The sequence below is a fragment of the Biomphalaria glabrata genome, chromosome 11 (assembly GCF_947242115.1).
Source record: "Biomphalaria glabrata chromosome 11, xgBioGlab47.1, whole genome shotgun sequence".
In the NCBI taxonomy this organism is placed as follows: Eukaryota; Metazoa; Mollusca; class Gastropoda; family Planorbidae; genus Biomphalaria; species Biomphalaria glabrata.
This window is the reverse complement of record NC_074721.1, coordinates 34,555,905-34,578,940: the sequence shown is the minus strand read 5'-3', so window position 1 is coordinate 34,578,940 and position 23,036 is coordinate 34,555,905. Positions and strand designations below refer to the sequence as shown.

General features: G+C 37.1%; 1 protein-coding gene across 1 annotated transcript in view; it reads left to right on the top strand.

Annotated features, from left to right (window-relative positions):
* LOC106062015 (HCS2 neuropeptides-like) overlaps positions 1-7,525 on the top strand; it is a 31,607-nt gene extending 24,082 nt beyond the window's left edge. Inside the window, exons 2-3 of the mRNA XM_056045792.1 lie at positions 431-1,008; positions 7,199-7,525. Of these exons, the coding sequence (XP_055901767.1) occupies positions 441-1,008; positions 7,199-7,272 (642 nt within the window). The 5' untranslated portion in view covers positions 431-440 and the 3' untranslated portion in view covers positions 7,273-7,525. The remainder of the gene's footprint in view (positions 1-430; positions 1,009-7,198) is intronic.
* The last annotated feature ends 15,511 nt before the right edge of the window (positions 7,526-23,036 follow it).

Here is a 23,036-nt window from a genome sequence, read left to right as displayed (position 1 = left end):
TAGAGTCAATTCCTTATGTAAACTTCACTTCTGTAATTTATTAAATTTGGCTCTTTCGTTTAATGAATTTGACAACCACTGGTGTGTCCATTTACCCATGTCAATTGTTATACACTTATAAATAATTAAATCTTGTTGTTATGGTCAAGAATGGCTTAGAAAATACTTTAAATATTATAAAGATATTTTTTTTTAACCCCAAGTAATTTTAACCCCAAGTAATCGTTCATATTTTTAATGCAATTGTTATGCTCTTTTGTTCTTGTCCTTTGAGTTATGTACTTGTCGAAAACTAACCTTGTTAACCAAAACGGCGTCATATTAAGCATCACACTTCTAGGTTACACCTAACTTACACCTCTACCTAGTATTTGTTCCTGACCCTATTAGCTTTAACCAATAATAATGTTGTATCTTCCGTTGCTTTCAGTAAACAAAAAATGGTTAGCATCACACACATGGAAAAGATGGTCATTCTCCTCAGCATGTTTTGCTGGACTAGCTACGCCGTCTTCTACTACAAACACGAGCCAGACTACCCCAGGCTGGGAAAGCGTACCTCCTACTCAGACGACAAGCTGCAGGGCGAGGGCAGTAACCCGCAGCTCATGCTCCCCGACCCTGCGTTCTCGAATCTCAACAGGAGAGGCATCTTCACGCAGGGTTCATCGGGAGTCCCGCGGCTAGGCAGAAGAAACCTGGACACTGACAAAAGAGGCGTGTTCACGCAAGCGAACGGGGGGTACATCCGGATGGGGAAGAGGGACGATCCGTGGAACGACAAGAGAGGGGTGTTCACTCAGGGTCAGATCGGCTCCCCTCGAATAGGGCGTCAGGGCGCCAGCGATATGTGGAGCGATGGCGTCAACCAGGTGCTGCAGAAGATGGCGGAGTTCAAGGAAGACAACGACGAGGAGAAAGCAGGTCAAGGACAGATGGACGTGGGAAATGACGTCTTACTGCAGCCGACATCAATTCCATACCTATTCATCGAGATGGACACGGACAGTAAGTTCTAGAAACTTATAGGCGAATTCATATCTTGTATACTACAGTGTTTTCCAAACTGTTTCCTTAAAACACTTCCCACATTCGGAGTATTTTTTTAGAGAGATTATTTCACGTGGTTGCCTACTAGTTAAATTAATCACGCAGTTTGTGACACCAACACTTATTCAGGCCTCGCGGAACACCAAGTTTCCGCGGAACGCAGTTGGGAAACACTGGAATATCTTATCTTATCTTATATAATACAGACGTTACTTCAAAAAAGAAGAGGATTACGTCCTACGCGTCATGCATTCAGTCATGCATATTAACCAATGACTTAAATTCTGCCAAGTCACTGGTTTTCCTGGCTAGCTCAGGCAACCCATTCCATGCTCTAATAGCACTAGGGAAGAAGGAGTATTTGTACAAATTTGTCCTATTTGGCCTACAAGTTATTAGTCCCATTTAAACATTATCCGTCTCTCGAGATTCTGCTCCATCAGATATTAACATAATTAATTACTGGTAGGCTGTAGATCTGATCAAGCAATACGTCGTCTTGGTCAGTCAAATTTTCCAAAACATCTGTTTGAGCCAAGCTTCTCTGAAATATACCTGTTTATTTTCTCCCCTGCTCACTCATTGCGTTAGCAGTGACTTTAACTAGTCTGGCTCCAGAAATTCATTAACCTGGTGTCTAAAGCGGGCTATTTCACCGAGTAAATTGGCTGTAAGTCAAATAAAGTTAGAAAGAGAAAACAAGCAAAATTTTTAAAAAATACATTTAAAAAAATCCATGGAGAAATGTACATTTATAACTACATATCTCAATGATGTAAAATTTATTTCCCTTTCGATTTCAAACAAAATAATTAAATTAACAATAATTAATTAACTGATTGGTTAATATTTTAATTTATTCATGTTTTTAAGTGCAATAAATAATTGTGGAAAGTTTTAAAGAGCTCCGAGAATGGGTGTAGCAGAAAGAAGGTGTACAGTTCTCTAAGGGACAAAATCCACATATTTAGCCATATCTGTTAATACTGAAGGGTTAATTACCAGTGATTAATTGATCAATTGATTTTTAAATCAATTAATGTTTAATTAGGTACAATAAATAATAGTGGAAAGTTTCAACTTGATCTCAGAATGAGTGTGGGAGAAATAACTTGTACAGACAAACGGAGTGAGTTGATATAAGCTTTGTAAAAAAAAAAAAAGTTTACATTTTCATTGTCAACTTTGCTCGAAAAACAAATTATTTTGTTGATTAGTAACACGATGTTTTGTTTTCTTAAAAATATCTATTTTATTCTAGTAATAAAAAAAAAAAACTAAGGCTAAAGCATATTACTTAATACGTATACATTTTAATTAAATATGAAATTACCTGGAAAACAAGCAACATCTATATTTAAACATACGGGATCAAACTCATTCCGTCAGTCTGTTTGGATATAAACTTATAAAACCTCTCATTCTCGGATTAAGGTAGACATTATAAGTCAGTCTGTTTGGATATAAACGTAAAAAACCTCTCATTCTCGGATTAAGCTAGACATTATAAGTCAGTCTGTTTGGATATAAACGTAAAAAACCTCTCATTCTCGGATTAAGGTAGACATTATAAGTCAGTCTGTTTGGATATAAACGTAAAAAACCTCTCATTCTCGGATTCAGCTAGACATTATAAGTCAGTCTGTTTGGATATAAACTTATAAAACCTCTCATTCTCGGATTCAGCTAGACATTATAAGTCAGTCTGTTTGGATATAAACTTATAAAACCTCTCATTCTCGGATTCAGCTAGACATTATAAGTCAGTCTGTTTGGATATAAACGTAAAAAACCTCTCATTCTCGGATTAAGGTAGACATTATAAGTCAGTCTGTTTGGATATAAACGTAAAAAACCTCTCATTCTCGGATTCAGCTAGACATTATAAGTCAGTCTGTTTGGATATAAACTTATAAAACCTCTCATTCTCGGATTCAGCTAGACATTATAAGTCAGTCTGTTTGGATATAAACTTATAAAACCTCTCATTCTCGGATTAAGGTAGACATTATAAGTCAGTCTGTTTGGATATAAACTTATAAAACCTCTCATTCTCGGATTAAGGTAGACATTATAAGTCAGTCTGTTTGGATATAAACTTATAAAACCTCTCATTCTCGGATTAAGGTAGACATTATAAGTCAGTCTGTTTGGATATAAACTTATAAAACCTCTCATTCTCGGATTAAGCTAGACATTATAAGTCAGTCTGTTTGGATATAAACGTAAAAAACCTCTCATTCTCGGATTAACGTAGACATTATAAGTCAGTCTGTTTGGATATAAACTTATAAAACCTCTCATCCTCGGATTAACGTAGACATTATAAGTCAGTCTGTTTGGATATAAACGTAAAAAACCTCTCATCCTCGGATTAACGTAGCCATTATAAGTCAGTCTGTTTGGATATAAACTTATAAAACCTCTCATCCTCGGATTAACGTAGACATTATAAGTCAGTCTGTTTGGATATAAACGTAAAAAACCTCTCATCCTCGGATTAACGTAGACATTATAAGTCAGTCTGTTTGGATATAAACTTATAAAACCTCTCATCCTCGGATTAACGTAGACATTATAAGTCAGTCTGTTTGGATATAAACTTATAAAACCTCTCATCCTCGGATTAACGTAGACATTATAAGTCAGTCTGTTTGGATATAAACGTAAAAAACCTCTCATCCTCGGATTAACGTAGACATTATAAGTCAGTCTGTTTGGATATAAACGTAAAAAACCTCTCATCCTCGGATTAACGTAGACATTATAAGTCAGTCTGTTTGGATATAAACTTATAAAACCTCTCATCCTCGGATTAACGTAGACATTATAAGTCAGTCTGTTTGGATATAAACTTATAAAACCTCTCATCCTCGGATTAACGTAGACATTATAAGTCAGTCTGTTTGGATATAAACTTATAAAACCTCTCATCCTCGGATTAACGTAGACATTATAAGTCAGTCTGTTTGGATATAAACTTATAAAACCTCTCATCCTCGGATTAAGGTAGACATTATAAGTCAGTCTGTTTGGATATAAACTTATAAAACCTCTCATCCTCGGATTAACGTAGACATTATAAGTCAGTCTGTTTGGATATAAACTTATAAAACCTCTCATCCTCGGATTAACGTAGACATTATAAGTCAGTCTGTTTGGATATAAACTTATAAAACCTCTCATCCTCGGATTAACGTAGACATTATAAGTCAGTCTGTTTGGATATAAACTTATAAAACCTCTCATTCTCGGATTAAGGTAGACATTATAAGTCAGTCTGTTTGGATATAAACTTATAAAACCTCTCATCCTCGGATTAACGTAGACATTATAAGTCAGTCTGTTTGGATATAAACTTATAAAACCTCTCATCCTCGGATTAACGTAGACATTATAAGTCAGTCTGTTTGGATATAAACTTATAAAACCTCTCATCCTCGGATTAAGGTTAGACAGTATAAGTCAGTCTGTTTGGATATAAACTTATAAAACCTCTCATTCTCGGATTAAGGTAGACATTATAAGTCAGTCTGTTTGGATATAAACTTATAAAACCTCTCATTCTCGGATTAAGGTAGACATTATAAGTCAGTCTGTTTGGATATAAACTTATAAAACCTCTCATTCTCGGATTAAGGTAGACATTATAAGTCAGTCTGTTTGGATATAAACTTATAAAACCTCTCATTCTCGGATTAAGGTAGACATTATAAGTCAGTCTGTTTGGATATAAACTTATAAAACCTCTCATTCTCGGATTAAGGTAGACATTATAAGTCAGTCTGTTTGGATATAAACTTATAAAACCTCTCATTCTCGGATTAAGGTAGACATTATAAGTCAGTCTGTTTGGATATAAACTTATAAAACCTCTCATTCTCGGATTCAGCTAGACATTATAAGTCAGTCTGTTTGGATATAAACTTATAAAACCTCTCATTCTCGGATTAAGGTAGACATTATAAGTCAGTCTGTTTGGATATAAACTTATAAAACCTCTCATCCTCGGATTAACGTAGACATTATAAGTCAGTCTGTTTGGATATAAACTTATAAAACCTCTCATCCTCGGATTAACGTAGACATTATAAGTCAGTCTGTTTGGATATAAACTTATAAAACCTCTCATCCTCGGATTAACGTAGACATTATAAGTCAGTCTGTTTGGATATAAACTTATAAAACCTCTCATCCTCGGATTAACGTAGACATTATAAGTCAGTCTGTTTGGATATAAACTTATAAAACCTCTCATCCTCGGATTAACGTAGACATTATAAGTCAGTCTGTTTGGATATAAACTTATAAAACCTCTCATTCTCGGATTAAGGTAGACATTATAAGTCAGTCTGTTTGGATATAAACTTATAAAACCTCTCATCCTCGGATTAACGTAGACATTATAAGTCAGTCTGTTTGGATATAAACTTATAAAACCTCTCATCCTCGGATTAACGTAGACATTATAAGTCAGTCTGTTTGGATATAAACTTATAAAACCTCTCATCCTCGGATTAACGTAGACATTATAAGTCAGTCTGTTTGGATATAAACTTATAAAACCTCTCATCCTCGGATTAACGTAGACATTATAAGTCAGTCTGTTTGGATATAAACTTATAAAACCTCTCATCCTCGGATTAACGTAGACATTATAAGTCAGTCTGTTTGGATATAAACTTATAAAACCTCTCATTCTCGGATTAAGGTAGACATTATAAGTCAGTCTGTTTGGATATAAACTTATAAAACCTCTCATCCTCGGATTAACGTAGACATTATAAGTCAGTCTGTTTGGATATAAACTTATAAAACCTCTCATCCTCGGATTAACGTAGACATTATAAGTCAGTCTGTTTGGATATAAACTTATAAAACCTCTCATCCTCGGATTAACGTAGACATTATAAGTCAGTCTGTTTGGATATAAACTTATAAAACCTCTCATTCTCGGATTAAGGTAGACATTATAAGTCAGTCTGTTTGGATATAAACTTATAAAACCTCTCATTCTCGGATTAACGTAGACATTATAAGTCAGTCTGTTTGGATATAAACTTATAAAACCTCTCATTCTCGGATTAAGGTAGACATTATAAGTCAGTCTGTTTGGATATAAACTTATAAAACCTCTCATTCTCGGATTAAGGTAGACATTATAAGTCAGTATTATACATTTTCGACGACAACACAAACAACTTTGATAAAAAAAATTAATAAATCAATTGTCATATTTAATTTGGAGGCGCGGTGGCTGAGCGGTACAGCGCTTGGCTTCCGAACCGGGGAGGTCTCGGGTTTGAATCCTGGTGAAGACTAGGCTTTTTTAATTTCAAGATCTTTGGGCGCCTCTAAGTCCACCCAGCTCTAATGGGTACTTGACATTAGTTGGGGAAAAGTAAAGGCGGTTGGTCGTTGTGCTGGCCAATGACACCCTCGTTAACCGTAGGCCACAGAAACAGATGGCCTTTACATCATCTGCCCTATAGGCCACAAGGTCTGAAAGGGGAACTTCACTTCTTTACTTTCATAGTTAATTGAATTTATTTTATATAGGAGACTTACTAACCGAAGGGGAGTTCAGCCTTTTGTAATTAATTAGGTCGTTTGCTAAAATTGATAAACTAACAATAGACTATAAGACCTTCTATTTTTAGAAGCACCTAAATAGCTCAGTGTCAACGCGTCGGCATTCAACCGTGGAGGCCCGAGTTCGAATTAACTCTGGAGCAACTTTTTTTTTTTTTTTTGCTTTTGAAAGGCCAGCAGGAAAAGTTTCTCCAATTTCCCCCCTCCCCCCAACTGGTCCACAAATGTGATTGGACCACAAAGTGCACCGAGCATTCTAGAAACATGAAAGTCTCGCTAAACAAAAACATTTTATAAAAATATTTTCAGTCGCACAAATGTATTATTCTTAGTCTAGATATACTCAAAATTAACGACAGGATTCCTTCATTACACTTGAGTCTATTTCACTCAATATAATTTATGTTTTTAACCCTTTAGACGCGTGTGGTCGTTTAGCCTCTACATACTAGAATTGTAATTCCATTTTGTATGAATTCATTGTAAAAAAGCTCAGCACTTTAAGGGTTAAAAAAGTATTTTTTTTTATTTTACTTGTTTGTCTTTCACTTTACAGACGATGGAAAGTTATCAAAAGAGGAATTTGTTTCCGGCATCCAGATTCTGAAATCCCAGACGTCGTATTGGTAACATCAACAAGAATGACTTTTGCCAAACGTGGGGGGAATTTTCCAACTAGTTTTACGCTCTGGAATATAACAAGATCTTTGGAAGTTTATCAGCAGGCAGAAGAAACGATGCACAACAAAAACTTAAACTGGGATTTACCACAACCGAAACAAAACGCCAACCCAGTTTTCTATCAGAATTATCTAACCATTTGAAATTATATAATGTATTGTGATCTTTCTTGATTCTTTATCAAATAAACATCGATAATAAATTATCAAATTTTATTTATGTATAAAAACAACTGGTTTGAATTCTTTCCTTGAGTCAATTATTTGTTCTGAAATTGTTTACATTTCTTTAATGTTGAAAATGTGCATGGACGAACAAGCTAAATAAAAAAAAATACTTAAAAAAAAAAAAAGCTTATATTAAGTGCGTCAATTAGTTTGGACCAGTCATGTAATAAATTTGTAATAAGCCTCAATCAATAAAGGGGACTAATTCAGCTTATACCACCACTTCAAACAAGTACTATTTCTTTCCCTTGTTTGAGATATCAACCAAAATAATTTTTTACAAATAGTTAATTAACTAATTGGTTAATTTGTTTAAAATTGATTATTTTGTTGTCAGGTAAAAGAAAAAATTGTGTAAAAATTTCATCTTGGCCAGACAGACAAACAGAGTAAATATAAGCTTTGTAACAATAGCATGTTTCTCGATCACCAAAACAAAATGCCACCTTTACTTGATTGCTGTTGTTGTTTTTTTTCACATCTGGTCAAATGTAGAAGAATGCGCAGGTCACAACTAGGTTTGCAATAGTCACGTGAAACACTACACTTATCCTTAAGCTTTAGAATCGAAGACATTACCTGATTACCATTATTATCCTTATGTGGACTGGAATCTCTTTCCAGAATAGGGTGCTACAGTCACAGGAGAATGTGAGATGAACCATAGTCGTTCTACGACTGAAGGAGACCTACGATGATGATGAATAAAGTACAGTTCCTCTTTCAGACCTTGCGATCTATAGGGCAGATGATGTAAAGGGCATCTGTTTCTGTGGCTCACTATTAACGAGGGTGACCAACCGCCCTTACGTTTCCTCAACTAATGTCAGGTACCGGTACCAATTAGAGCTGGGTGGAATCAGAGTTGTCCAAAGATCCCGAAATTAAAAGCCCCCATCTTCACAAGGATTCGAACCCGGGACCCCCGTTCTGAAGCCAAGCGCCTTATCACTCAGCCACCGCGCCTCCAAGCTTACCAATGAAGGTTTCTGAAACTGTAAAAAGCCTAATGAGGCTTTGAATGCTACATTAAAGTATTAGTGTTTTCAAATGAAGAAATGATGGCCACTCTATGAAGACGGAGCCAAGCAAGGCGAACATCTCTCACTTGTCTCGCGTGCACAGGATTGTTTCCAGACTAAGATGTCACAAGACTCTTATCTAAAAGATTAAAGAACTAAGACGTTCTTACAATTAAGAAGGTAATTACGCACCGCTCGCAGCCGCGTCCATGTGTTAACCAAGTCACGTATTTTATTAGAGCCTTAAAATCTGTTAATTTGTTAATCACGGCTGATTCAGGCAACCAGTTCCACGCTCGAATGGCACTTTTCAGTAGAAATAATGTACAAGAAAATCACATTTCTCAATAAAAGAGACAGTAGATAAGATTTTTTAAAAAAATATATATATATATATATATAAAACGATGTCAGGTTTGATAGTATCTTCCATAAAGCACTAAACATACAATTTACACAGGCTTCTAAATTGGCCCCAGACAAAGACAAAATAGTTTGAAAAAATAGCTATAATGATAAGTTCAGGCAGTTTTGGTGGTAAGTCAAAATAGTCGAATGTTTCGTGTGTGAATGTTGTTCGTATTTGCATCTATATTGTTATTGTACAGTAGTTACGCTGAGGTGGTCAATTGTAGTCAAACTGAATTTCCATTTAATTGGACCAATAAAAATTATCTTATCTTATTATAAATTTATATTAGCTGATATATATATATATATATATATATATATATATATATATATATATATATATATATATATATATATATATATATATATATATATATATATATATATATATATATATATATAAATTGACCAGTGAGTTATTCCACTTGGTGAGGGTTGCCTGGTCGTGCGGCTTGCGCTCTGGACTTTTCGATGGTCCAGGGTTCAAACCCTGCCCGCTCTCAGCCCCCGTCTTCCTGTTGGAGGTTTGGACTAGGAAGTAAATTATTTTCAACTCTGAAGGAACATCTGAAACATGTAAAATAACAAACAGCCCATAGAGATTGTGCGTCACTGAATTCAACCATCAACAAACAAAAATCTTTCCAAGATACTTTAAAAAAAAAAATATTTCGTACTTTAAAATTCTAAGAACAAATAATATTAAAGAATTAGCATCTTGAAGAAATGTGTTGATCTGTGTTTGTGATTGTCGTTATTTTGTCGGTATTGATACACGGTCGTTGGGTAATAACTCCAAGCAGCTAGTCCAACTAAACCGTTGTTGGTTTATTCATTTCTTAATTCTGATCTTGAATAAAACTTGAACAAAATTCTTTAAAAAAATGAACACAACTTTTTATTTACAAAGCTTATATCAATTTACTCTGTCTGTCTGGTAAAAAGTTTGTACACGTTATTTCTCCCACACCCAATCTCGGATCAAGCTGAAATTCTGCACAATTATTTCTTTTACCTGACAACACAAGAATCAATCAAAAAGTTTATCAGTTAGATAATTAACTATTGGTTATTAATTATTCTGTTTCGTATCAAACAAAGGAAAGAAATTGTAGTTGACAGATTTGGCAGTATAAGTAAAAATTAGTCCCATTTATGCTTGAGAATTAGGTCGTCGCTTAAAAGTTTGAAACTAAGAATAGATAATTATAAAACCTTCCATTTTTATAAACACTTTGTTAGCACAGTGGTTAGTGTGTAGGTTTGAAGAATATGAGCCCTTGAGTTCAGATTCAAGTTGTACATTTTTTTTATATAAAATACATTTAAAAGCTACCACGTTATTCTTCACAGAAATACCCCTTTCTTCCCCCCCCCCCCCACCTCTTTCCCAACTGGTCCTGAAAAGTGATTAGGAAAGCTAAAAGCATGAAATATTTTAAATATTAGGGTAATTATACAGCTTTTCACCTCACTGTAGAAACACAAGTGAAATAATGTTACCAATAGATGATAATATCATCAAAATACAGCCTGCTCCAAAAACAACACGTGTTTCTATCACTCGACTCTTGTTTGTTCTCCCACTTCCACTCTATTTTTTTCACTTCATCTAAGACAGACTTTTGATTACACCAGGGTCTATTCAGCCAATACAAACGCATTATCTTTTATTTCTGCGAGTCGGACTAGAGTTACCCCACGTAATTTTCGAAGCCACAGAGAGCACGGCTCAGAAAAAAAGAGCAGGAACAAGTAAAATTTCTCTTTATACATTTTCTATAATTGACTACATTTATGTGTGTATTGCTTTTTTACAAACGTCAATATATGTTGTTATTAAAATAGTTGCATGTTTTTTTTCTGTAGCTTTGTTTTGATTTTGCCCCTTCGTATTGCCCTTCATTTCCTAACCATGGCCACCGCTTCACATAAATTTCATGGAGTCAACAGGTCTTTCAATGCAGTCGAAATTCCTACACCAGGTTAACTGTTTATTTCTATCAGTCGCATATTTCTGGAAAAATGTCATCGACGAAACTGTTGCTCTCGAACTTCGCAAGATGGCTGTAAGCTTTGTTTGCGCCCTGTCTGTTGTTCATGGAAGCACAGTCTTGCACTCTTCTCGATAATACGCTGCCGACATGAATACTTCCGGTAAATAGTGGCGTATGCTACGCCGTGGGTAGACTAGTCAATTAAAAAAAATATATAAAAATTAGTAATTTTACTTATGTTAATAAATTACTTTGTTTTGGTATGTCAGACAAGGGAAAGAAATAGTACTTGACTGAAGTGGTGGTAGAAGTTGAATTAGTTCCCTTTATGTTAGGCTGCCGTCTCAAGCTTAGTGAACACAAACATGAAATAGAAACAATAGATAACTCTACAATCTTCCATGTTCATAGACTCTTCGATAGCAAAGTGATTACCGCTTTGGCTTGAGAGGCCTGAGAAGGATTTTTTCTCACAAGTTCAAAGTCAGGTCGTTCCTTTTTTTTTTTTTTTTGAAATACATTAAAATGCGATCTTCCTGATACCCCGTGCTGTCTCCCCCTTTCCAACTGGCTCAGACAAGTGATAGGATCATAGCGTATTGAGAACGCTAAAAGCATGAAATTGCGCTAAACATAAACGAATGGAAAAAGACATTCCTAATCGCACTTATTTATTATTGTTAGTCTGGGACTCTAGATCTATTACACATAGTTTAATTACATGACTGATACAAGCTAATTAATACACACTAATAACACATTCGTTCTTTTAAAGTTTTTCTTTTTTATTTTTGTATTTTGCTTGTTTTTATAAATGATTTTAAAGCTATTTTGGGTAAAATTTTCAGGCAGAAGTTTATAACATTAGGCAGAAGTGTATTACATTTAGCCGGAAGTTTATAACATTAGGCAGAAGTGTATTACATTTAGCCGGAAGTGTATAACATTAGGCAGAAGTGTATTACATTAGCCGGAAGTGTATAACATTAGGCAGAAGTGTATTACATTAGCCGGAAGTGTATAACATTAGGCAGAAGTGTATTACATTAGCCGGAAGTGTATAACATTAGGCAGAAGTGTATAACATTAGCCGGAAGTGTATAACATTAGGCAGAAGCCGGAAGTGTATAACGTTAGGCAGAAGTATTGGTATTACATTATCAGAAGTGTTTAACGTTAGGCAGAAGTGTATTACATTAGTCGGAAGTGTATAACATTAGCAGAAGTGTATAACATTAGCCGGAAGTGTATAACAGTAGGCAGAAGCCGGAAGTGTATAACAGTAGGCAGAAGCCGGAAGTGTATAACGTTAGGCAGAAGTGTATAAAATTAGTGTATAAGAAGTGTATAAGAAGTGTATAACACCTGGGGATCATTGTATATAACATGAACAATATAATAATTCGTTGGGGCAAGATTTTAATTCACCTTGGCAACATTACACAACATCTTGACAACGGTGTATAACATCTGTCCTCGCATTGCAACATGAAACATGTCTTTTCGCAATGGCGCAATCGGGGGGGGGGGGGGGGGGGAGGGGGGAGGACACAAAATAAATCAAAGGTTCAATAATTAACCCACGAAACACTTAGGCGAACGTACTTGACATCACTGGCTAGGCTAGACAAACAGTCAATGGCTGAATCTACGGCACGTGACTCGTGACCAATGGGATTGCTCGTTATTGACTTTACAATGTTTAATTTATCTCCCCGACCCTCTGATTAGATATTCCAGCGTTAAAAAAACCCTGATTGTTCGTCCCTTTGACACAATGCTTGATATGACACATACTAATTGAACGGGTTCTTGACTTAATAGAGATTTTTATTGCAAGGATTCTTACATTATTCAATAACTGATTAAACTGGTTTTCAATATGAACGTACATTAATTAGGCCTATTGTCAGGGGACACGCTACAACAACTCAAGAGGAAAGTGTCTCATCGCCGCCTTTTCAATGTAAAGTTTTACTCGACCAAATGTCTTGGATAACACGACGAACAGTTCTAATAATTCAGATAATGCTCATGTAACAAGAACGCTATTAAATAAATCTAAAAACTTTGATTATTAAAAAGAATGGTGTTTACATAGACATAAATAAATATAGACTGGAAGTAGGAAGTTATTTTTATTTGGGGGAAGTCAAATATGTTTTATGTACTCTATCTATGTGAAAAAAAAATGGCGGCAATTGAGCTATAAATTCTAGGACTAACATTTCAGCCAATATATAATTATGATCTTTAGTTTTGAAAAGTACAAAACTGCCATATTCCCAATATTTTGCCTTTGTTTCATAATCATAGACATAGGCAAATATATATATAGGATTGTGATGTGGATCTATGTTTGTTGACATGGCTTCTTTATTAATGTATGGCGGTCGTCTTATCGATTCAAATTGTTAGAATTAGTTTTTAGTCAAAAAAGTAAAAGAAAATGAGCAGAACTTGCTCTAATGTTCGTAGTACGATAGGCCAAGGATAAATTCTAAAGGTTGAAAAAAAAATTGAATATTATAAACATTAACTTTTAGTTTCAGTAAGTCAGAATAATTCAGTATCACTGTGACTGTGACTAATTTAATATTGATAGATCTAAATCTAATAAATATGACTAATATTTGTAATAACTAGGTCTAATACTTTTCATACTTTTTACTACTAACTATTAAACTAGTCAGTCTATCATCTATGCATGCAGACTATAGACCAGATCTAGTATAAGTATAGATTATAGATCTAGTGACAATCTTGAATCTAGTCCTAGACTATTTATATACTATAATATAACTATAGACTAGACTATACAGATTACAATTATAGTTTATAGTATAGTATAGTAGTATAGTACTAGTAAAAGTATTATTTTTTTACTATAGTATCTATATAGACTAGATCTAAATCTAGTATTTAAAACTATTTATAATTAGGCACGATTAGAGATATAATAATACAGAAGGGGTTCTATCAATTATATAGGTTATGACAGAAAAAAAAACAACTATAAATACTTTTAATTTTACACTGCTCATAACTGCTGTATAACTCATACAAAGTTATCTTTTCCCAAATGTTTCCCATAATAATTTTTACTTTATCGTCCAGTCTATATATATATATATATGTCTATGGGTGTTTATTTTGTTTTAAGAACAATACCAAAAATAAAATAAAAATTTATACCAGTTTTCCTATTCTCGAAAGACCAAAGTCCACACTACACAAGTTTATAATTGGCCTCCTTCAGTATTGAAACGACAAAGTCTGTCATGTAATAGTGAAACAATGACGTTCACTTGGAAAGTCTCTTCTTCATCATGAATTTGTTCTTCACAGTAGTCAGTGGTAGGCTCATCAAACTGTTTCTGTTTGTCGCCTTTTTTTTTTCTGTCCTAATCATGAACCAGGTACTAAGCATCTCGTAGAGAATTTTTTTTTTTTGTTATGACTTATTTCAATACTGTGTGAATAAGCTCCCTTTTTCTATATTAAAGCAAAATAAATGTATTACCACTAATTTGTAAGCCTTCATACACTAAGGCTCCGTACTGGGATTAATCCCTTACAGCAGGGCCGGTCTTAGGCCACTGAAACCTATGCGGTCGCAGTTGGCCCGGCGCTTTCATAGGCCCCGCGCTAATTCTATATGTAATTATTAAATTGCAAAATATATACGAAAAATTCATGGAAATATCCTGCATTTATTAAAATCTTCTGAAAACTCATAAAAATCTCCTGAAGAATTGACAAAATTGTCATCTGTGGGGGTCATTTATTACAGAAAACGCCAATCCGATGGTGCGATAAAAAAAAAAGGGAATCGTCAGTTTTCATGCAATAAAATGTAATAATCGGACGAGTTTTCACCTAAACCGAAAGTTTTAATACCTTATTTACTTTTATAGTCAATGGCATATAAATATAATAAATATTCCATAGGTTGCTAGGTTCGTAAAGTAACGTTAATTTGATCGCAATTTTGTTCTTAGTAAAGAATGAATAAAATGCAAAGTCGAATTTTTTTTCTAATACAAAATCTTAATTTTCACTTATTATCCTTAGTCCCACCCATACTAGGCCCCGCGCAATCAGTTTCGCATAGGGCCCCGCAATTGCTAGGACCGGCCCTGCCTTACAGCACGGTCCAGGTATTCTGAAGGGTCTGCCTTTCTCCGTACAAAGCCAGACCCCCGCATGCACCAGTTCTGTTTCAAGACTAGTCGTATCTTTGAATGTGTTTCTGAGCACACTGCAGTCGTAGAGGATGTGCTCCACGGTCTCGTCTTCAGCGAGACAGTTTCGATATCTGGGATCGTGATTCTCCTGGATCCAAGCAAAATAGGCTCCTATCGGACAGTTTCGATATCTGGGATCGTGATTCTCCTGGATCCAAGCAAAATAGGCTCCTATCGGACAGTTTCGATATCTGGGATCGTGATTCTCCCGGATCCAAGCAAAATAAGCTCCTATCGGACAGTTTCGATATCTGGGATCGTGATTCTCACGGATCCAAGCAAAATAGGCTCCTATCGGACAGTTTCGATATCTGGGATCGTGATTCTCCTGGATCCAAGCAAAATAGGCTCCTATCGGACAGTTTCGATATCTGGGATCGTGATTCTCCCGGATCCAAGCAAAATAGGCTCCTATCGGACAGTTTCGATATCTGGGATCGTGATTCTCCCGGATCCAAGCAAAATAGGCTCCTATCGGACAGTTTCGATATCTGGGATCGTGATTCTCCCGGATCCAAGCAAAATAGGCTCCTATCGGACAGTTTCGATATCTGGGATCGTGATTCTCCTGGATCCAAGCAAAATAGGCTCCTATCGGACAGTTTCGATATCTGGGATCGTGATTCTCCCGGATCCAAGCAAAATAAGCTCCTATCGGACAGTTTCGATATCTGGGATCGTGATTCTCCCGGATCCAAGCAAAATAGGCTCCTATCGGACAGTTTCGATATCTGGGATCGTGATTCTCCTGGATCCAAGCAAAATAGGCTCCTATCGGACAGTTTCGATATCTGGGATCGTGATTCTCCCGGATCCAAGCAAAATAGGCTCCTATCGGACAGTTTCGATATCTGGGATCGTGATTCTCCCGGATCCAAGCAAAATAGGCTCCTATCGGACAGTTTCGATATCTGGGATCGTGATTCTCCCGGATCCAAGCAAAGTAGGCTCCTATCGGACAGTTTCGATATCTGGGATCGTGTTTCTCCTGGATCCAAGCAAAATAGGCTCCTATCGGACAGTTTCGATATCTGGGATCGTGATTCTCCCGGATCCAAGCAAAATAGGCTCCTATCGGACAGTTTCGATATCTGGGATCGTGATTCTCCCGGATCCAAGCAAAATAGGCTCCTATCGGACAGTTTCGATATCTGGGATCGTGATTCTCCCGGATCCAAGCAAAATAGGCTCCTATCGGACAGTTTCGATATCTGGGATCGTGATTCTCCCGGATCCAAGCAAAATAGGCTCCTATCGGACAGTTTCGATATCTGGGATCGTGATTCTCCCGGATCCAAGCAAAATAGGCTCCTATCGGACAGTTTCGATATCTGGGATCGTGATTCTCCCGGATCCAAGCAAAATAGGCTCCTATCGGACAGTTTCGATATCTGGGATCGTGGTTCTCCCGGATCCAAGCAAAATAGGCTCCTATCGGACAGTTTCGATATCTGGGATCGTGGTTCTCCCGGATCCAAGCAAAATAGGCTCCTATCGGACAGTTTCGATATCTGGGATCGTGGTTCTCTCGGATCCAAGCAAAATAGGCTCCTATCGGACAGTTTCGATATCTGGGATCGTGATTCTCCCGGATCCAAGCAAAATAGGCTCCTATCGGACAGTTTCGATATCTGGGATCGTGATTCTCCCGGATCCAAGCAAAATAGGCTCCTATCGGACAGTTTCGACATCTGGGATCGTGATTCTCCCGGATCCAAGCAAAATAGGCTCCTATCGGACAGAGTCCAGTGCAAAATGGTGCAAAGATTGCTTGCTCCTTTCTGTCTAGTTGCCACCATTCGTCTTTTCTGTTTGGTCGTTTGAGAACTTTCCAGACTTCCCGCCCCGTGCTACAAAGGTCCCAGCTATCGTACCACTTGGACTTGATCCATTCACAAATCCTGGCTTTGGCACGCTCGTATGTTTGCGGCTCCTCTGGTGGATATAAAAGCTTTCCTAGCTTTGCCAAACTGTCGGCCCTCTGGTTTCCTCTGATTCCACAGTGTAATGGAACAGATTGCATCACCATACGTACCTGATATTTTCTTTCGAGGGGCTCCACGCACAGCATAGTTTTAGCGGCTAATTGATTAACTAGTTGGTTTAATTTTGTCTATTTATGTCTTGTCGTCGATTATAAAAAAAATGATGCAAAATTTCAACTTGATCCGAAAACGTGAAGTGAGTGAATGAACGTGTACAAAACGTAATAAGGGAAATAACTCCACATATACAGCCACCTCAATCAATAAGTAGCATTTTGTTCCCATTTTTTCGATAACTTACAAAATAGTTAAGCACCAATAATTAATTAACGAATTGGCTTTTTTTTTTTTATTTCTTTTTTTTTTTTACTGATTCGTGTTTTGTTAGGCATAACAAATAATTGTGTTAAGTCTCAACTTGATCCGAAAATGGGTGTGGGTGTAATATACCAGACAGACGGTTTTCCTACTAATTTGACTTAAAAAAAAAAATCATTAGTTATTAAGAGCAAAATTGACGTATAGTTTATTAACGATACATATTTTCTATTTCTCTAGCCTAATTTATTTCAATTTCATTATTTTAATTTCTACTTCACTATTACATCGGGTAATCGAAAATAAAAACCTACAAAATGTGAGGAACAAAAATATTTGGTCTATATTCACAATTTGAGCCATTGGGTGCTGGTCGGAGCTTGATCGCCCGCACTCAAATGTTTTTAGCATGTTGTTTGTTTTAAAATGTATTTTCCTCAGATTCTTGCACACCCTGACCAAAGTACATCCCATGATTCCCATCCCTCCGCTGATCCAAAAAAATCTTAGACGTTCGGAAAAGCATCAACTTTCTGTTTCACCTTTTTCTTTATGACATTATCTATGCATGCCATTGGTGTGTGTGTGTGCAGAGAGAGAGAGAGAGAGAGAGAGAGAGATTGATATAGATAGATAGATAGATAGATAGATAGATAGATAGATAGATAGATAGACAGACAGACAGACAGACAGACAGACAGACAGACAGACATATAGATAGATAGATAGATAGATAGATAGATAGATAGATAGATAGATAGATAGATAGATAGATAGATAGATTGACGTATGTTTAGGTTCACAAATATAATTATAAAGCTTGTCTTCGAGTCCGAAGATTAATGAGCAGTATTTCACGTGGCTACGCAGCCCCACCTACGACCTACATATTTTGCCACATAAAGTACCATGGAATTAAGGAGCTAAGCTATATATATATATATATATATATATATATATATATATATATATATATATATATATATATATATATATATATCATGGGCGTAGCATGGATTTTTTTTCGGGGGGGGGGGGTTTGGGGGGGTGAATTTTTTTCTCCCCCCCCCCCCCCCGCTGGCGAAAAAACAATTATATCTATTTATGTGTGTGTGTGTGTGTGTGCGTGACAACCTTTAAGGTTGTCATGGCCAGGGGTGTCAATGGGGTTAAGCTCCCATTGTCTATAAAGTACTCCTAATGGCATGCGTCTCAAATAGCCTCTGACAACTAAGTCCAGCACCTGGCCTGCTCGTGTGGCTTAGATATTAAGCCCGGCGAAACTGCTCTTACTAACAGGTGAAGGGGTGAAGGCGGATACCTGGCGCCACAAAACCGGGAGCTTCGGGCAGATGGAGCTCGTCAGCCTAGTAAGGCAGTTCATCTAGGAGAGGGGTACTCTGACTTCAAACCCCCGCTGCCTTGCGGTACTGAGGCTTCAGGAGACAACCTCGAGGAGAAATCAGGAGTGAAGCCCCTTAGGCGTTGGGAGTATCAGCTATGAAATTCCCTCCGGCAGCTTCTGCAACTGAGTTGGTGCCAAATGTAATGCGATGCGTTCCTTTGGATCACATCAGCAAGGTCGAGAGAGGGATCATGACGCATGGGCCACCCATGACCCCTTTATCCAAGGCCCAGGAATGCGCCCCGGAGAGGAAACTCTGGTGCTGCTGCAAAGCGGCTAAAACAACACGGGAGACAACAGTGTGTGTGCGTACAAAATCTTTATTACATTCTGACCCTTCATTCTTTCGGAAGACGTTTATTGTGCCCTAGAATAGGTTCTTCCATGAGTTAGTGGAAAAATTGTAGATTCTCCGCCCTTAATAGCAAAGGGGTCTGGGGGAGCGCTAGGACCTCCCCCAGCGCGGGGCGAAGCCCCGCCGCCAAGCACTATTTCTGATATTAAAAACCAACAAAATGCATATTCTGAGGTATCTACAGTGCATTTTCCTGCTATTAAAAAGTTTTATTTCAAAAACCTAATGTGATATTCTTACTGACTTAGACCCTCCTACGCCGTTCGGAGCATTTGACGTCAAGCTGTTTCCATAAAAATCTGTCACTGGTAATGTCTGAAGCCTCTTCCCACCTACTATGAGGACCTCCATGAATGAGTGGCGTCAAGTTGTACTAGGATATCATTGTAACTCTTCTTATGCTTAATTCATTTTGTCGGAGAACATGTTCCGCAAACCTCTCACAATCTTACCAAGGGGTCGACTCCCAGTTCGGCATAGGATTTCCTTGATTTAGACCCGATCTCTATAACTGACTCCTAAAATCTGTCTTAGCCATCTTTGTTGAGCTACATTTAGTGTTTTTCGATTTCGGTAGATGACTATTCACTGCAGTTTATTAATGGAGCCCCGCCACTGGTAAAAATGTGTAACCTCTCTTGAATACGCTCTTGGAATTAAGTGACTGTAGTTTGCTTTAGATTTCATATCGAAAAGAGAAGTTTTAACGTCAAAATCTTCTGTTGGGGGTTTTCCACCTCAAAATGCTCTGTAGGGGGATCTTAAACTCAAAACCATCTGGAGGGGTTTTAAACTTAAAAAAAAAGCCATCTGTAGAAGAAGGGTTTAAACTCAAAACCCCCGATTGGCTTGGCTACACTCAAATAATTTTAGTGTGTAATTTGCTTTTTTTTATATTGAAGATGTATTTTTAGCACCAAACCCCGCTGAATGGGGGTTTAAACTCAAAACCCCTTTCGCAACGTTCATAGCATTTTGAGTGCGTAATTTGCTTTTTTTCTTACACTGAAGATGTATTTAAATTTATCCTCAAACCCCACTGGAGGGGAGTTTAAACTCAAAACCCCTTTGACTACACTCATAACATTTTTAGTGTATAATTTGCTTTGTTTTTATTATTAAAGAGATATTTTTTACCTTCAAACCCCGATGAAGTGGGGTTTAAACTCAAAACTGAGTCAAAACAATTTAGCCACGCTCATAACATTTTGAGTGAGTAATTAGCTGCTTTTTTTTTATATTAAAGAGGGGGTTTATCGTACATTTTAGACGGGGTTTTAAAATCAAAATCTTCCTTAACTGTGCTCTTGGAATTTAGGGATTTTCGTTTGCATTTTTTTTTGTTTTGTTTTATAGAAGTGGGGGGGGGGGTAACTGCTAAAACCCCAGGTAGGGGGTTTAAAACTCAAAACCCCTGGTAGGGGGTTTTAAACTCAAAACCCCTAGTAGGTTTTTTTTTAACTCGAACCCCTCTGGTAGGGGTTTTAAACTCGAACCCCCCTGGTAGGGGGTTTTAAACTCAAAACCCCCTGGTAGCAAAACCCTTTGGTTGTACTGGGGCAAGTGATGGTTTAGTATTAAAATCTCACCTAAAATAAACAAAATCAAAGCAAAAAATCAGTCACTAAATTCCGACTCCCCCCCCCCCCGGTGGGGGGAGGGATTTCATTTCGGGGGGGGGTTTGAACCCCAAACCCCCCCCCCTGGCTACGCCCATGATATATATATATATATATAACAGTAATAAGATTATGAACAAGATGCTTATCAAAAGTGTACTTGTATTCGTTTGAAGGGGAGGTGATGCATTACAAATAGGGCCTATCTTGATCAAGTGAACTTAATCGCTGTTGTTGTTCTTGGTGCTTACAAAGAAACATACAGAAATAAAAACAACTTTGTTTAAGTTAGGCCTACTTTTTACTAGTTACATTTATAAAAAAGTTACAATCGACTCTTTCCAACCCACAGAAAAAAAGTTACAACTCCGCAATCACATCGTTAAGTTGTGCTGAGTACATCTCGAGCGCACCTCTCTCTTTTCAGAGCATAAAAACCTTTTCCTTGATTGTAGTCACCGCTGGGTCTCATGGGAAATATACAGCTGCTGGGGCGGACCAGGAGAATGAGGATACTAATGCGTAGTATTATCGCTCAACAAACACTAAATGAAGTTTAACTTTGGTGGGTAAATACTTTGGCATTGAGTTCGTGGAGCTACTTTACATAGGCAGCAACAAAACCTCGTTGTGGCTTTGTTTTCTTTTGTCTTTCCTAAACTTCAGCTTAGAGAGCTGCGCATAGTCTATAATTCAAAACACAACATGTAATAAACAGAAATCTAGTTAATACTTTTGGATCAAAATACTCAATTTAATTTACTAGATACTTAATATTTTATTTTTCATAATTATCATTACCAGTGGTTTGCGTTGGGATTTATCACCAAGGACCAGTGCAGTGGTTCTTAAACTGTGGCCAGTGGACCCTTAGGAGTGCTCGAGACGACCGTAAACTGGCGTTGAGGGTCCGCAGTGAGTTGAAATTTGTATAGGCCTACAATTAATATAACTTCATCGCTAAAAGTCAGTTTATCCGATTAGAAAATTTTAAAACTAATCAAGTCGGCCTTACTATTGTTAAAATCAATTAAATTCAATTCTATGACGACTTAAACCAAAATAATTTCAAACATTCTTCACTTGGATATGGGGCGCGGTGGCTGAGTGGTTAAGCGCTTGGCTTACGAACCTGTGCTCATGGGCTCGAATCTCGGTGAAGACTGGAACTCTAAAGGGTACCTGACTTTAGTTGGGGAAAGAAAAGGCGGTTCACACCCTGATCGTTAACAGTTAGCCATAGAAACGACCTTAACATCATCTGACCCATAGATCGCAAGGTCTGAAAGGGGAACCTTAACTTCTCTTGGATATTGTCTACTGGGTTTAACTATTTTGGGTGATCCCAATAAAGTAATAAATCCAAACTAATACAGGAGCAGCTTATTGAAATTTCCACAAACGAGCAATTAAAACCAGTGTCTGATCAAGGAGACCACAAATTCTGGTTAGAAAAAAAAATTCAATTTTATATCTTGTATATCTTGCATTGACCGGAAGTTGTTGACTGGTTTCCCGTCTTCTTACGTAGTATAACGTGGATTCACTGCCGTAATAAACCATATTACCAATAAAAGAAGCGGCCTGAAATTAGTGCTCGTTAAGATTTTCGGTTGCTACTCACAAACATTAAGCCGGACACTCATGAAATCAATTTTTTAAATTTATTTTAAACTAAAATTGTAATCTCAATGGACAATCATTAAACAAGATTTTTTTAAAATTAAGTGTAGCTTATACTATACATTTATCTAGCTTTTTTACCGGTGGTCGATTTGGATTTTATTTTAGCCGTCTACGTCTGTTTCTGCAGTGGATTTTCTTTTCGGCCTCAAATGTGTATCCCGCTGGATCTCCAGCAGTCTCGTTCCGAAGCCGCCTGCAACCAGATGCTCTCAGTTAAAGCTAGTTGGCGCCTAAGCTGGTCTTTTAAGCGTTTCCGTGAGGCACCTCGATCCCCTTTCAGCTCCCCCATACGGGATACGTGCCCTGCCCAGCGCGAGAGTTTGGTGGAATAAATCGCTTCGCCTGCCAACAAAAATCAGTGCCTACTTATCAGTGGTTCTCTCTACCCTTCTGTATGGCTCTGAGACATGGGTATTATACAGAAAGCAACTAAGACTACTT